This window comes from Pteronotus mesoamericanus, unplaced genomic scaffold, assembly GCF_021234165.1.
Source record: "Pteronotus mesoamericanus isolate MK-2021 breed Mesoamerican mustached bat unplaced genomic scaffold, CSHL_Meso_final contig_230, whole genome shotgun sequence".
Lineage (NCBI taxonomy): Eukaryota > Metazoa > Chordata > Mammalia > Chiroptera > Mormoopidae > Pteronotus > Pteronotus mesoamericanus.
The window spans coordinates 1,619,150-1,636,741 of record NW_026555096.1 but is presented as its reverse complement, the minus strand read 5'-3'; the positions used below and the strand labels follow the sequence as shown (position 1 = coordinate 1,636,741).

Sequence of the window (17,592 nt, the reverse complement as noted above, 5' to 3'; positions counted from 1 at the left end):
TATATTAGCATGTCCAATTTTTAAGTGCTCTGAAGTAAAAGTCAAAGGAGTGCCAGAAAATGAGGACAGGGGACCTGGTTTGCAGTAGAGCATAAAAGAAGCTGTTCTGAAGAGATGGCATTGAACCAGGGCTGAAGGTTGGGGTGGAGCTGGGATGGAGAGGAGTGGGGCCAGGAGCAGAAATGGCCATCTGAGCCAAGGGTCACGCGGCCACATCCTCATGCAGGATCTGGAGCCAGTCCCAGGGCTGTCCAGCTGGGACTCTGTCACTGTGCTGGAGGGCTAATGGGTTTGGGCAGAAGGAGTGTTCCATATTTTCCACTGGAATGCTCCTTCTACCCAAACTGGAGGAAGGCCCAGTTAAACCACCAAGAGCCAAAGAGAGAAGAGGCAGGGCAAGTTCCTGCAGAGCTCTGTGTACCATAATTCACCCCAAGTGGATAGACTGTGTCTGAAGTCCACAGGGAGACTAAATTGGTGGAAATGATGGCCTCAGTTAGGAGGTTACAAGACAGCATGCTTGATCTTACAGAGAAGTAGAGTTTGAATGCTAACCAGGGATTCAAGAATACATTTTGCTTTTTAAGTAGTACTGAGTCCTATTAATTCTATGCTTGAACAGTTGATGACTTTTTCCTGGCATTTCTATAAAAAAAGACACCCAAGTCAAAGACCCCCAAGTCAAATACTTGTTATTCTGACTTGGAAGGGGTAACTACTGCTTTTATAGGGGTTATGAGTTCAGACAGCTCAAGCCTCTTAGCCTTTTTTTATGTGGCACTGTTGATCATGCTGGTCTGGGGCAGAGGGTGACAATGCACAACCCCATCTTTTGTGCTGACACATGTCCAGCAGTGCTCTGGAAAGGTAGGGAAAAAGAATCTATTGCAGGAAGGAGGCTTCTTAATTAGAGTCTTCTTGGCTCTTCCTTCCTTCCTCTCTCTCTTTCTCTCTTTTTCAGATGTTGCTCAACATTTGCAGTGAGCCTCAGGGGCTAGAGGGACTTCTCTCAGGGAATGAGCTCCAGTCTTTAGTGATTGCCACAACCTGTCTTCGGGAACACAGCTGCTGCTTTTGGAAGGAGCCCACCTTCTGTGTGCTGAAGGCAATCTCCAAGGCCCAGAACCTCAGCATCATCCAATACCTGCAAGGTAAGTTGTCAGGGGACCAGGGGTGGGCTTGTTTCTACAAAAAGACCCTGTCATGCTCTTGCAGCATCAGGATAGACTCCTGGGACCAAAAAAGAGATGGACAAACAAGGTTTTCATCGAGGCCCAGGTATGCCCAGTAGATGACTCTATATTGCTTGGTTCCATTCATTAAAGTGCTTTTATTGTTCATTTTGATGCTCCATTGAAAGAGAGAGGGAAGGGGGAACCTATTTACTGCTGCATACTGTTAAACAAAAACTATGCTAGGCCCATTTGTATGTTATCTCATTTGTTTCTTTGCGATAATATTAATGATTATTACCATTTTGGGAAACAGATTTGTGTGTGCTGAAGAATTTGCCAAGGCTCTCCAGCTTTCTAAGAAGAGAATCAAATTTAAACTTGGAGATGCCTGGTCCTAGTGCCTTAGATTCTGCTCTGGGCAGCACGTGTAGGGATTAAGGTCATTAGTTCTGGACCAGTTCAGCCCTTATGGTTGAGTGACCTTGGGCATTTAAGGTCACCCGCTTAAAAAAGTGGGTGGCCCGCTTTTTTTGTCTGTAAAATGGGGATAAGAATCCTGTTGATCTCATTGGACTGATGTGGGACTTTGGTAAGTTGTCATATTTGAAGTGCTTAGACAGTGCCTGGTACACAGTGGACTCTCCACAGCCATTAGCATCACAGTGTCACTACCTTGTGGGATGAAGCCAGGGTGCTGAGGGTGTCAATTCCATTGGCAGGACCAGGGGTTCCATCAGCCGCTCTTGCCTCTTCCTGAGAACACAGATCACACTGGGTAATGTGGACACCGCTGTGGCTCACACAGTCTTGGGAAACTGTGTTGGCCTCCTCTCAGCAGCTGGGCCACCATGAGGCCATAAGGGAGACTGTGCAAGACTGATTCCAGGAGAGCATTCTGACAGAGATTCACTATAGTTGACTGCCTTACCCACTCTGTGGCATTTCCTTAGCTCCATAGCTAAAGTGCCTCTTGGGAGCACAGCTGTCCATCCCTTGGACTGACCCCAAGGTATGGAGTCTTTTGGGGAGTAGGTCAGAGCCTGCCAATGCGACCTGCTTGTCCACAAACACTGGCCCTGTGATCTGTCTTCTTTCTGGAGCCTTGTATAGCAGAGGGAATCAGAGGGTGAGAACTGGGAACTCTCAGTGAGCCCACCCTCTATTTTTTTTTTTAATCCTCACCTGAGAAGATGTTTTCATTGCTTTTGTAGAGATAAAGAAAGTGGCAGGGGGAAGAGAGGAAAAGAAACATTGATGTGACAGAGAAACATCAATCGGTTGCCTCTCGAATGCTCCCAATCGGGGATCATACCTGAAACCTAGGCATGTGCCCTGACTGGAGATTGAACCCACAACCTTCCAGTTTACAGGACAATGCTCCAGCCAACTGAACCATACTGGCCAGGGCGACCAGCCCACCTTGTTATTGCAATGGAGCCCAGATGAAGTAGAAGCCCCAGTTGAGGGAGTTAAATTCCCGGAGAAGCAAGGGCCAAGCATTAGTAGTCCAGGGCTGACTGTGCCTGAGGCATTTTACAGCCCAGGTCTCCTCCACTCTCTGCCACTGCTCACAGGCTAGAGTTGGAGACCCTAAGAAAATGCTGCTTGCATTGGTGGTGAAGGGCCCTTACTATGTCATTATTCCCAACTGGAAATGAAAAATTCTACCTCCCTGAGAAGCCTGCCCCTGAACACTGTGCCCCCTTAGATAAATGGGTAGTCTCTGTGAGCATATAGCCTGAGGAGGAAAGGTTGGAAAGTAAGGGGCTGCCCTGTCAGGCATGCAGACTCCGCACATCTGAGCCTCATCATTGAGGGACTGGGTATAGTTATTTCAGATTCTCAGCAGGCACCTTTCCTGGCTTCCTCAGCACTCAGAAGAGACTTTTCCCAATCAAAACCCTAAAAATGGCCATCAATCAAAATGCAAATACAATGACATTTCTCTTCTGACTCAAATTTCCCCTCTCTTCTCACAGCTCTGGTAGACAACTATGGCTGGCCCTCACATGAATGGAACCTGCTTTCCCCCACCTTTCTGTGTCCCACAGAAGGGCTCCAGACCCCTGATTCTTTAGTAGCTGAGATGCAGCATCTTTTTGTCCCCTCACCTTCACACATACTCATGTATTCTTCCCTACACTTTTCATCAAGCTAATTTCTGCTCATCTCCAGTGCTGTTTCGTTAAAACCTTCCACAGTACTCAGGCCTTAGGTCATGTATCTCGTTACTTGGTGGACTGAAATGCTCCACGTGCTGGGAATTAGGAGGAGAGGGCTGAGAGGCTTTCTTCTTCCTGGTTTACCTGCTCTCCATCTGAGCCTGCTGAATGTGGCTCTCAGGATGGCATTTCCAAGGGGGAGTCATTTTCTTGATCCAAATTTAAAGGGGGTGTGGTGGGTGGGAATGATTGTGGTAGAAAAGCTATTGCTTCTGAGCAAACAGTGGTGTACTTTTCCCTGCAGCCATGGATTGTGTCAAGATCTCCCTCCAGAACCTCTCCCGGCTTGCAGACTCTCTCTCTGCTCCAGAGCTGGGTGAGGCTGTGAGCCTCATCTTGGGCTTTGTGAAGGACTCCTACTCTGTCTCTTCGGCTCTGCTCCTGGAGTTTGAGAATGGGGAGGGCTACCCTCTGCTTCTCAAAGTGTTACTCCGGTAAGTGGCTGTGTTTGGTGGCGGAGAATTCTCTAAATCTAGGTCCTCCTCAGAATCATTTGGGGTACTTTGGAAGAAGGCACATGTGGAGGCTTCTCAGAGTGTCTTCTGAAATACCAATCTCTGTATGTAGACCATGGACAGAGACACTTCTATTGCAAAGGAAATTCAATGTGCATGGGGCTTGGGCACCAGAGCCACTCCGTTAGAGAACCAGTGGGTGGTTGTGATACAAATTTTACTGTGTCCCTTTGGTGGCAGGCATCACTCATGCCTGACAGCCTGGCAGACACCAATCAGAGTCCACATTGATGTGTTGGAGGGCTTTCTGGAACTGATGTAATGGGCTCTGCCTGTATGCTTGAGGACTGGGAGTGTGAAGAAATCAACAACCTATAGGAGCAGTCCTCAACAAATGATTGGCAGCAGCATATGGATAAATACCCAGAAAGTTGCCTCTTGTGGGTTGGGGGAGAGGTGAACTTTACCAGCCTCTCAGAGTCCCTAGAAGGATTTAGCTCCAGTTGCCTGATGAGGCACATGCCAGATAATGCACCGTACTGGCTCCTTTCCCTTCTCTGTCTCACAGAGCCTCTCCCCTACTGTTTTTTCCAGATCAGCTCTCAACAAATGACTCTCCCTCAAAAACTTGACCCATGGGAACACAAATGTAGACACTGTGCAGCTGGGTCAAGACTGATTTGTCTGACTTGTTCTATTATGACTTGCCATGTCATCTTCAGGTTGGGTCCAGGAATTGAAAAAGCCAAGAGATAGAAATCAAAGAAATTTCTGGATTTTCTAAACTCTTCCACTGACCTTAGGGAAGCTGCTTCAGGGCTAGGCCATATATATTTCCTTGAGCTTTGCTCTGAATAGAAGAAGCCCTTTTCCCTGTGGGATGCAGCTTGCACTGTGCTTCATGGACTTCACTACAAGCCAGTGTTCCAGTCTAGATGGGTGACTTGGGTGAGGAGGTAAAGATGTGATTAAATGACAACCCTGAGTGTCTTGCTCTGAAAGGACTATCAGTAGGTGTCTTCATGGTGATGCCACATTTTACATTAGTCTGAACTATGACCAACTGGCTATTGCTACCATAAAGGTCTATGGCATAGTAATTCTTGAATGTATTTTTGGTTAAATGGGTGATTGGTTTTCTCAGACTCCTTGTGGGAGACAGGAGAGGGAAATGAGCCTGTTCCAGAGAGTGTCAGGAAGGATTCATTGCAGTTCATTGGTTTTCCTTTCTGCTTTAAGTAAAGTCACAGTGCAAACACTTTTAACATGGCAGAGCTGGAATAAGACTTGAGAGACTCTTCTCCACAAGAAGAGCAAGGTAGCCCACGTACGTATAAATAGCAAAAAACAAACAATATTCAACTTTGTAATAGCATAAGGAAGTCTAATAAGTTAGGATTATTTCCCCTGGCTTTTTTTTGTAAAGGTTTTACTTATTTATTTTTAGAGAGGGGAATGGAAGGAGAGAGAGGGAGAGAAATGTCAATGTGTGGTTGCCTCTCATGTGACCCCCACCAGGGAGACCTAGCCTGCAATGCAGGCATGTACCCTGACTGGGAATCAAACTGGCCACCCTTTGGTTCACAGGCCGGCACTCAATCCACTGAGCCACACCAGCCAGGACCCATGATTTTTTTGTTGTTGTTGTTGCTCTTTGGAAATGTTAAATCTCTCATTTTGGGGGTGCCCCTGCCCAAAGTACATGCCTTTTGGGGGGTGCAACCATGGAAAGCAGCCTTTTCGTGAGCAGATGCTGTTGCTCTTCCCAGGTTTCTCTGTATTCTGATTGCACATTTAGATCTAAGACTTGTATTTGCAAGCACAGTGACTTTTACCCAGAGCACTTACATTGCCTTTTAGTGCTTGTCAGTGGAGACCCTTGGGATCCTTCCCAGAACCTCAGTCTGCATTGTCTCCAAACCCCAGTGAGGAGCACCACAAACAAATGTGGCTGCTTTGTCCAATATTCCAGGACTCATCTGTTCCTGCAGGTATGATGGGCTGACCCAGAGTGAAGTGGATCCCCACCTGGAGGAGCTCCTCAGGCTGGTGGTGTGGCTGACGACCTGTGGGAGGTCAGAGCTGAAGGTGTTTGACAGCGTCACTTACCCTCAGCTGGAAGGCTTCAAGTTCCATCATGAGGCTTCTGGTGGGTCATCCTGTGTCTCTGGGGGCCTGACAGTAGTCAGTGCTGTGCCCTGATAAGGCTACACAAGTTTTCCCCTAATTCTTTGTAAAGAAACAAACACTGGGCACCTGTCAGTGACATAGTAGGGTCCAATTCTGTCATGCCTTTAGGGAAATTGCTTATGGATTTAAAATCTCTCCTTCATAGATTTTTCTAGATGTCTGAGATGGGAATTAGAGTAAATGTTTGCTTAATAAAGGCGAAGACTCAAAGTATGGAGAGAGCCTCAGTTCTCCACCATCATCTCTGATGCGATGTGCCCTGTGACATTTACTTCTATAATGGGAAGATAGCCCTGAAACAGTCCCCCAGGCTTAGAATTAGTGCCTCTCCATTTCTTTGAGATAATGATTATTTTATTAATGAACTTGATCAACATGCACTGGTGCACTGGGCAACAGCCACTCTGTCCCATGCTGGGCACCAGGTGTCTGCTCCTGAAGATTCTCTGAAGAGACTGTCACACATACACTGAGCCATAATCTACTCTGTAAAATAATATGCATAACCTGACTGATAAAAGCATCAGACACAGTGATGACACTAGGCAGGCAGGCTAGTTGTGTCAGAAGGGAAACTCTGCACAAAATGTGGGGTTCCAAGGCCAGGTGTGGGTTGTTCAGGTAGAAAGGAAGAAGAAGTTTAAAGGCAGAAAGTACAGCCTGGGGAAATAAATAGTGACTAAAAACATCCGGGTGAATCTGGGGAAATGGGCACAGAGACCTGAGTAGACCAGAATCCAGAGGCTTCAGAGCTTGGGGGCCAATCTAGGAAGAGCCATTGAACAGGACTCCAGCAATCTTACGATGAAGTGTCTAAATCAGAGAGAATTTCCAGAAACATATCTGATGAATGAGGCAGAGAGGGCTGGAGGCAGGGAGTTTTCAGATGAAGTGTCTCCTGGGCAAGAGAGAATGAGACTTAACCTTCAAGCTGGAGAGACAGGAGGGAGGGATTTGGAAGGTATCTTTATTTAACAACTTGTTTATAAATGAAATGGACTTGGCTTAGTAATCTTTAAAATAATTTTATTTTAATTGATTGAAACCAATTCTTCAGCCCAGTGCTACCCAATGGAAATATGAGTCACATTACCTAATGTTAAATGTTCTAGAAGCCATATTTTAAAAAGCAGCTTAAATTATTTTTCATAACATATTCTTCTTAACCCAATATGCTATTGAATATCTAAGCTATCACTGTCTCAACGTATGGTCATTGCAAATAATTGTTAATGACTTTTTTTGGTCATTATTTTCTTTGTGCTACATCTTGGAAATCCAGTGTGCATTTTTACACTCATGAAGCATATCAGTGCAGAGTGACATTTTGAGGGCTTAATTAGCTACCACATCTTGGACAATGCAGTTCTGGTCTTACATTCGAGGCAGCAGGATTTCTGAACTTCTGATAGATATTTACCCATAGGAGTTAGAAAATAGAGACTTTAAATGATATTTCTTGATAATGCAATCACTATTTCTAGGCATAAGCAGGAAAAATGACTTGTAGGGTTATTTCTTCTTTCATTTTCAGGAGTGACCATTAAGAATCTTCAGGCCTTCCAAGTCCTGCAAAATGTTTTCTACAAAGCCAGCAACTCCGTCCTCTGCACACAAGTCCTCTTGGCTATCAGGACCATGTGGGACTGGAATGCTCGCAACTTCTTCCTGCTGGAATGGACCCTGCAGCCCATATCGCAGTTTGTGGAGATCATACCCCTAAAGCCAGCCCAAGTGCAGGTGCATTTCTTCCAGCTGCTGGAGGCCCTGGTGTTTGAACTGCATTATGTGCCCCATGAGATCCTGGGGAAGGTGCAGCGCCTGATCAAGGAGAGTCCTGAGCCACTCTGCACCCTTGTGGCCCTGCAGAGTGTCCTCAGGATAGCTGGTGCAGATCCACTCTTCACAGACATTTTCAGGGATTCGGGGCTCCTGGGCCTGCTGCTAGCCCAACTGCGGAAGCAGGCCAAGATCCTAAGGAAGTCAGGTGCGCTTAAGCCTTGGAGGTGGTCGGGGGGATAGGGTAGGTCTGTGTGTTTGCTGAGCCTGTCCTGCGAGCCCACTCTGCCACTCATCAACATAACAGAGAGAGTGAGTGTGCCCATGTCACTCTGTCCCACTAGGGCCAGGCAAGGTATCCCTGGGGTATATGACTTCACAGAATAGCAGCCTCCTTACTTTCTATAACTGGCCTGATCTTCCCCATGGAAAGATGAGGGGGAATAGATGTCATTTTAAAGACTCAGGGAGCTAATTCAGGCCAATGAATTCTCAGCTTTCAGGTAGATCCTGCCTTAAATATTGCCTGAGTATGTATATGGGGCAACAGCAGGGGGAAGAACAGGTCTTTAGTAATACAAAGGGGAAAGGGAGCTCAGAGAGGCTTGAGGCTCTGATGGTGCACCTCTCTTGGTAATTTGGGATATGGCCGTCTTGCTCACTCATTGCTGTTGGACCCAGTGGTTTCCCATTTGAAGCAGGGATCATCGCTGTCAGATTGTCCCCTCTGAATATTGGCCACACTTTTGTGTAGCCTGCTGGTACATATACCTATGGCTCCCTGTCATTGTCCCCTCACCCCTGCCTCAGCCCCTGCACTGTCAACATCACTAGCCTCTGCACTCCCCCATGGACTTCAGGGTCCCTTTGTCCAGTGGGAGTACACTCAGGAATGCTGGCCTGGGTTCTCTCACTGCCTGGCCATACCCATAAACATACTTTGCTGGGGCTACTCTGTGTGGTAATCTGCAACTCCACCTCCACCAACTTTCAAATAGGATCAGAGCTTAAAACTCCTTTCCATTTCTCCTGGCTTTCCCTCAGTCTGCCCACACCTGCCCCTCTGGGACTTCAGACTGGAGGGACACTAGGACACAAGACTCAGTTACTTACCTATTTCCACCTTTTGGCCTCTTCCCCTTCTCCCACTATATTGGCCGAGAGGGAGCATGGGCTCTCTAGCCATTGGCCCATTTTATATTCTGCTCAGTCTCAAGCCAAAGCCATCACTCTACCTGAATCTTGGACCTCTATGAGGGGAAGAAGCCAAAAGGGTGAGCATGGCCATTGAGGCCAACCAGCTTTGGGCCGAATCCTGGCTGTGCTGCTTACCAGCGGAGTGATCCCAAGCAAATTGCTTCATTTTTATGAGCCTCTTTCCTCTTCTGTAAAAGGGACTACATATGGCTGTTGTGAAAATTCAATGAGGAAATATCTGAAAAGGATCCATCGTTGTGATTGGTGCATAATAGGTGCTCAAGAATGTTAATCATCTTATCCCTATGTAGCCTGGACGACAGCATGGAAGACTGAGATAAATACTTGAGGAGGAGCTCTCACACCCCTGTTTCAGTACAGGAAGGAGCCCTGCCTCTATGGGAGCATTAGGGCTGAGGATTAGGTGCTCTCATCTTGGCATAGCTGGGCCCCAAGCCAGGTCTTAAAGAGTCCTTTTTATGTGTTGCTTTCTATTGTTCTTTGCACAGTCTTTTTGTTTAATATTTATCTTATCTTAGCTGTATACTGCTTTTCAGCAGCCTGATGTTGAATTTATTCTTAAACCCAGTCCAACACCTATAACCATTCCTAGGAGAATTGGAGCTTTTTTGGGTGAACTGATATGTCTGATCCTTATGCCTCTATTATTAAGTGTTTCTTGCTGCTTCTTGGATACTTCGTCTTCTGATTAATAAACTCTACCTTTCCTCACTCATTCACTCTTTCCTCAAATATGTACTGAACTTACTGAAATTGTCAGGTACTTTCTGGTACTGGGAATTCAATGGTGAATACATAGGCCTGGTTTGCCCTCATGGATCTGATGGGGATATCTGCCTACTCTGTAATCTCTCAAGCATCTCGTGCCTATGGTGTGAGCTGGTAGTCCTCACCCTGCAGTGTGAATGTCCAACTTGCCAAGTGTCCAAAGAAAGTCAAGAAGACAGGGCTTCAGGGATCATGTAGAAGAGTGGGTCTCCAAGTGTGGCCCTTAAACTTGCCTGTCAGCATCAAATGAAAACTTGTTAGAAGTGCAATTATAGGGACTCCACCCAAGACCTCCTAAGTCAAAAACTCTGGGGAAGGGGACCAGCTTCTGGATTTCAACAATGAGCCTTCTGGGAGGCTCTGATGTGGTTAAGTTAGAGAACCAATGCTCTACAGGGTAGTAGAGTTGTAAATTGGGATGCACACTCTCTTATAATGGAAGCATTATGTTCATATTTCCTTAAGGTGACAGAAAACTAATGGAATCAGAGATTTTGGATCATACTATGTACATTTAAAAATTTTTTATTGCTTCTTAAATGTGGCAGGAAACAAAGAGTCCTCTGCTGGTGTTCAGGATCCAGAAAGAGAATTGACCTGTGTGATGCTGAAAACCGTAGTCATGCTTCTGAAGGGCTCAGTTCGGAATGCGGGTAAAGATGCACCAAATTTGCCTTGTCACTGCTGGGGAAAACATTACCTGTTTTATGTGATTTATATTAATGGTCAGAGGTTATATACAAAGAATGACCAGCACTAACATGTGGTTAATATCTATTTGCTGATTTCTATTCAATGTTTATGAGTAAATTGGTAGACACCTCGGTTGACACTTTTTACTTTTAAAATTGATAAATAAGGTTATGAAGAAAAGGTATATCCTAAATTTATATGACCAAAGAGTATCCCCCCACCTCATACTTTCATGTAAAATCCATTAATATATTGCTGCACTGACTGTATGCTTTAAAGAAATCCAAACTGTAAAACAGAGGCAAAGAAAGCTTTTCATTTTTTAGAGAGCTAATTTGTTGTACTTCCAGCCTATGATGGATTTAGTACTTTCATCCATCCAAAAATTTTTTTAGCTTCCTAAAATTATGCAGCTTCTATGTTTTTTTTAAATATGTGCAAAGAATATGCATGCATATATATTATACTATGAAGCAGTGCCTTGACAAAGTGACATCAGTGGGTTTGGTGATTTGGAGTGTCCTTATCTGAAGGCCTCATAGATCAACTATGCCAAATGTGAATGATAATTTCCTATAGTAGAGGGTTTCTAATGTTGGGCTATAAAAAATTCCCTGGATGTGCTGGTTAAAATGCATATTCCTAGGCTCTCTCCCAGAGATTTAATTAGCATCAGGCCAATGTAGAGCTCAGAAATCTACTTTTCAAAAGGCCTCCAGGTGATTTCCATGTAGGGTACACCTGGCCCCTAATTGGAGCACTCCTGCTTATGGAATTGGTAGTCAAATCCACATCATGCCATTTGAATGATCCAGTTACTTACTAATTCTCATTCCACATGATCACTCCAAATATTGATTCTGGAGAAGAAATTCTTAGAATTACTTAAAAAATAATACTACCAGCCAAATTTCTCTAATATCCCTCCTTTCCAAGAAACTACCAAGGAATTAAATATGTTCTTAACTTCAATTCTAGTTTGCTTTCACTGAGAATTTTGGCAGAGAGAGAATTGCCATCAGCCCTGGATTAGGGAATTATGTGGAAATAAATGGCAGAGGTATATCTAGTTAAAGTTTGTACTACTTACATTTCTAAATTAAAAAAAAAAAAAAGTTCCCCAACCCCAAACAGAATTCTCACTGGAGAAAAAGAAGTTTTTCTTTTTAATTCTCTGCTGTACAGTTTCTCTTTTCCTCTTCGCATTTTAACAGTATGTATAGATTTTGAAAAAAAAATTATAATGGCCAAAAGAGACACATAAAAATGCAGCAAACAAACTTGGATATTATAAGGAAAATCTTTCTTGTAATTGGAAGTGAGGTGCGGCGGCTCCTATCACTCTAGCTCATACTGTCCGTCTGGTCTGCAGTTGTCCTGAAAGACCATGGCATGGTGCCCTTCATCAAGATCTTCCTGGACGACGAATGGTACCGGGGTGCCTCACTCAGCATCTTGGAACAGCTCTCAGTAATCAACACTGAGGAGTACATGAGCATCATTGTAGGCGCTTTGTGCTCATCCACTCAAGGGGAGCTGCATCTGAAACTGGATCTCCTAAAGGTGATGTCAAGTCCTCTTTGTGATGGGTTTGTCCATGGACACATAGAAAGTGATCAACATTGGCCCATGCATTCATTTATTCATTTGGTCACTATATTATACAGATAGGGTAGTATGAGTTGCAACAACAAATAAATTCCACATCCTCAGCAGCATGACACAGAAATTTCTTTCTTGCGTAAAAGGCAAATCAATGATTAGGGAAGGGTGTCCTTCAGGGACAGCTGTCACCTGGGCATCTAATCCAGCCAGAAGACAGAGGAATGGAAAACATGGAGAGTTACACTATGCATCCTTGTCAGATCTACAACTGGCATACGGTAGCTTTTGTGCAATTTTCTTTGGGCACAACTTTGAACAGGACTCATGTTGGACACAAGTGCCAGGCCATGTAGTCCCTGGCTGGACAGTTACTTCACAGTAATCCTATAAACTACAGAAGAGGAACCTTAATCAGTTGTGCCCAAATAGCCTCATTTACTGGGCCAACATTCAGTGAGCATCTAGCAGTTACCAGGCGTGAGGCACAGTGCTTGTGACACTCATTGGGTGAGACACAACCCTTGCCAACTGTGAGCTGCTGGCCATGGTTTGGGAAGGTGCACAGAGAGCATCTGAGGTGGACAAAGGAGAACAAGGGCAGTCAGAAGTAAAACTCAGGTATCACCTTTGGGTAGCAAAGACGAGTATACTTTTTTTTAATCAAATTATCTTAAAACAGTTAAAGATAATAAGCATCACTGTCATCATCTCTCCTGCCTCATACCTTTCACAATTTTGTTGCTATTCCTGCTTTTTTATTCCTTTTGTCTCTGTGGGTTTATGCCTTTAAAAATATCTTCTTTCTTTTGTTATATGCTGTTTAAAAGAACAGATGTAAATTCAAATATTCCCCAGGAAGCTGAGCTCAGGGCCCCTCATGAATGTGTGCAACACAGCCCCATGTAAAACACATGCTCATGTGTCAGTAACACACCACACTGGAGAACTAAAGAAAATACAAAGTTGCTCTGACTTCCGAAATTAAACCATCAACCTTACTTATTAATGACTGTTTACAAAAAAACCTAGAGCATGGTGTTTGGTTTATTATATCTACTTTCTCTCTCTGCAGAGCCCATATCAGGCACTGAAGTAGCTGTGTTACTGTCATCACGTGGTCTAAGGCTATGGTGGTAGACATGGCCAAAGCATCATGAGAGGCACATCTGAAAGTGACATTATGCCCAAAACTATTATGTATTTCACAGATGACAAGAACCAAAACAGTCATTTAACTATAGGGCCAAAAAATCATTGACAATGATTTATGTGGACAAAAAATGAAAGTTAAATACAATTTAGAGGACACTAGAGTCTCATGATTATGTGAATTGAAGGGACTGAAGGGAGAATGTAATGGAGAGAGTAAGGGAGAGAGATATCAAGAATCAGTGACAATTTACAGCTGGGAAGGACTTTAGCTTCATGTGGTCCAGTCTTAATATTTCAGCAGAGACATGTCTAAGAGCTTCTATTACTAAATGGTAAAGTTGAGCTTGAACCTAAGACTAGTGACTTAAAATCTAGTGATCTTTTCTCTTCACTATACTTTTTGTTGAATTTTTTTCCCTATATGTCTGTGTTCCACTTGATTTGTATGCCCCTTATTGTGATAAGGACCAGGGAAGGCATAGGCCAAAACAGTGAGGACTTTGGTTCTCTCCTAGGTGAATAATTGGAATCTCCATTTGTTTCTTATACGGAAAGTCAAACAGGTCTACAAACACCACCAAAACAGGTTTTGGTTTTACTTTGCTGGGGGAGTATGAATGTTTCTGTGTTCATTGTAGAAAAGAGAGTTCTGCTTTGCTCATGGAAGGTTCATTATTTACTCTATGGCCCAGAGGCACCTTATTGGAGTGCTGGCCCTTGGGTAATAGTACTGAATTTCTAAAATTAGCAATGTAAAGCCATTATGGTGTTTTACAGATTCAATATTATTTCAGAATCACACTATCAAGAGAGCACATCAGGGATAAATACTGTGTAAGCTTATTTAACAAAGTCAAACCCTGGGCTTGATGTGCTATCTTCTCTCTGGGTGGTCAGGCGAGTGCCTGCAGCTGCGATTGCTCTCCCAGGGCCAGGGCTGTCAACATATTGCTGTCCCAGTGGGTGGTGGGGAGGGGATGGGGCTCAGGAGTCTGTTCTAGATTCAGCCACCACTGAATCATGAGACCACCTATCCAACGTTTGCTAAAATTTGATGTGGGATTTATATTTCTTCTCAGTCATCTTGGGAACCCCTTAGAATGTGAGAAACAAAGATATAAAATTAGCTCTTTCTGGCTGGACTCCCTTTTCAGAATTTGTGAGTGGACGCTGCCTGACGCACCATGCCTGCAGAATGGGTCAGATGTAGAATGAGGGGGAAGTCATGGAGTGGGGGGACTTCAAAGGCAGTTCTCCCTGCCACCCATAAAGGTTTTCCATCTCTGAAGTGCATTCACATGATAGCATTACCCTCACCTCCCTTCCCTGAAGCAGAACCAGACAGAAACACCCACTAGAGCAGTTGTTTCTAAAACACAATGGTGCTTCCATACCGATACAGAAGCACATGTAACTTCACCACCTAATTCTGGCAAATGATAACTGAGTTAAAGAGTAATGTAAGCAAATGAATTTCCCCTCCATAGCAGGTGGGACCATGATTGGGTTATGCACAAATTCAGATTGATTTGCTAATATACATTTAGCTATTCAACTCGGAGCTTAATCATATTACCTCACCAGTCTTCCAGCATGACACATGGAAAATTATGAGGAATAACAAATAATAGAATGTGAAATAAATCCTGTTAGTCCTAACATAGTTAGCGCTTTGCAGCAGACATCCATTTTATAGATTCAAGCTGGAGGAATACTAACTCAGCGACGATGACATGGTAACTAAGTTAAGGAGGAGAAAATGGGCTTAACACTGACCTTTCTTGAAATGTGTCAACCCTAGCCTGATTACTTTGACTTTAGCTGATTAAATTTACTCCCTTCCACAGACTCGCCAGCCTTGGTGATGCATTATCACACAGAGTTGAATGACAGTAATGGAGACCCTTCTCCTAGGCCCCCAGTTCCTGACAAATCATTTCCTGAAGTAGCACAGTATTTATTTTCCTTTATGATAGAAATGTTTCTTTTTAGTTGCTATGAAATTAAGCCTTTGTAATTGGATTTTGAACTCTTTACTTTATGACTCTGCAAATATGAAATTAACCCCATCCCAAGAAATAATAGAGCAGTCTAAGTTCTAATGAGATTACCCCCATTTTAGATAATGACTCTGAATTTAATAAATCAAACAAAGCAACAATTAAGGACAGCAATCCTTTTCTCCTCCCCCTTCCTAACAGGAGCAGAAAAGAGCCATCTAGGAATTTCAGGGAATAGACATTCTGACAGACAGAGATCATAAGGAGAAGTATTATTGGATTGCTTCTCTTTTAAAAATATCTGTTCTAAATGCTCTTTGTTTTTTTTTTTTGTTATAGAATATTGTTGTAATTACTCTATATTTTTTATGTGAGGAATGACAATTTTTAATTGAATTTATCAGGGTTACATTGGTTAATAAAATTATATAGGTTGCAGGTATACAATTTTATAATACATCATCTTTATATTGTATTTATATTGGGGTGTTTGTTCACCACCCCAAGTCATGTCTCTTTCCATCTTGAATGATGGAATCCTTTTGAGCAATAGCTGGTGTCAAATTAGACAAAAGTGGAAGGTGGTTTTTTGAGGGAAGAAATAATTTTAGTGACCATCTAGTGTTCAGACAATTACCTATAATCTGATTAGTTTTGTTTTTAAATCATTTTCTCTTTTGGTGTTTGTTCTATTGTGTGACAAACAGAGGAGTTTCATTCGTTCCACTTTTCTTCAACAACCTTCTATGGTTTAGGAACCATTGAAATTTCTTACATTAGTTTGAATGACTCAACACCCTAGAGCATGAGATTTCCCGATGTCTTATGATTTATTTGTTTTTCAGGGCAGGAATCATGTGACCAAGAACAAGGAGGTCAGGTTTTGACTATGCAGTGTATGTTGTAACACATACCAGTGTTCAGTCTTTCCTGTGGATTGTCAGTGGCAGGAAAAAAGCCCCACCACACATACTTCAAGATTGTAGTACATTCCTAACTTGGACAAAGAAATAATATTGTCAGGAGGGAGTTTCTTACACGAGGCAGACATAGACAATGCATATCTCTGTCTGTAGCTTCTCTTGACCCCAGAGTCCCCAGAGTTGGTGGTAGGGACAGGCAGCTCCAGTGATGGCTACACAGAGAACGGCCTTACCCAGTTAAGACAGCTCAGTGTTGCTATGCCAAACTTTCACATTCACTGAACATCAGTAGTCTAGAGAACCTGCTCTAACAGTTAATATGCTTCTCTTTAAGGACATGACTACAAATATTGCCCTTTCCTGGTTTTGAGCCAAATTCATAAGTAGTTAGGTCAAAATGATGGGGTAGGTAAATGCTGTGCTTGCTTCCTCCCATGACCCTCTGAAAATTGCCACTAAATCATAGAACAATCAGCCTGGAGATCCATCTTAAGACTGGCTGTACAGAAGTTCTATAACTACGGATAAAAAGAAGCCATGTAGTGACTGGTAGGAGGGGAGGAGATGAGAATTGGGCTTGCCCCATAGTCATGTGTGGCAGTTGAGGATTGGGAGGAATATTTCAGCTGCAGTTGACCCCCTGAGGAGTGAGAGATCCCAGCTCCATATCAGGCTTCCCAGGCCAGAGCACCAGTGCTGGGAAGAGAAGGCCCCACAACACCTGGCTATGAAAATCTCTGGGGAGTCTGTTAGTCTGGGTGAGATGAAAGGCTGCTGGAAACCTCGGCATCCTCTTAAAGGTCCCATGCACAGACTCACTCTTTCACAGTCACTCACTCTGGGTTGGGTGAAGGGACAACTCAGAGATTGCCAGAGTCATAGAGGGAGAAACTGAATTACGTGGCTTCAGGGTAAGGGCTGGAGGGACAGTTGTCATTGTTCTTGTATTAAGCTTTTTTCTCCCACTCAGCTGACAGATGGGCACCATCTTTTCTGTGTTGAGCCCTTCTACTGAATTGCCAAATCTGAATCTGCATTAGACTTGTGAACACCACTCGCCCCACCCCAATGACCCCCTGAGGACCCACCCCAACAACTCCCATACTGCTAGATGCTCTTTTAGCAGCAGGAAGCTGGTCTAGGCTTAGCTACAATATTTATTAAAATTTCTGAAAGTTCCGCAGAGAGACAGAAGCTGGCCTCACTGTACCCTGTGCCTTTGCCAAGTGGCCCCAGGCTTGGCACTGGAGCCAAGTCTGAACCTGCACTGACCTTATGAACATTTTCCCCACTCTAGTGACTCTATGAGACCCTGCCTCACCCAACTTGCATGTAGTCTGAGGTTCTTTCAGGAGCTGAGGCGTATGGTGGCAGCTGGCAGGTGGTGGCAGGCCATGGGGTGGTTGGCCTGT

At 43.9% G+C, this 17,592-nt stretch overlaps 1 protein-coding gene across 1 annotated transcript in view; it reads left to right on the top strand.

The window, feature by feature from the left end:
- The window catches only part of WDFY4 (WDFY family member 4), a 328,638-nt gene that overhangs the window by 40,469 nt on the left and 270,577 nt on the right, over positions 1-17,592 (top strand). Inside the window, exons 6-11 of the mRNA XM_054572378.1 lie at positions 962-1,151; positions 3,642-3,831; positions 5,844-6,001; positions 7,577-8,029; positions 10,356-10,460; positions 11,873-12,063. Of these exons, the coding sequence (XP_054428353.1) occupies positions 962-1,151; positions 3,642-3,831; positions 5,844-6,001; positions 7,577-8,029; positions 10,356-10,460; positions 11,873-12,063 (1,287 nt within the window). The remainder of the gene's footprint in view (positions 1-961; positions 1,152-3,641; positions 3,832-5,843; positions 6,002-7,576; positions 8,030-10,355; positions 10,461-11,872; positions 12,064-17,592) is intronic.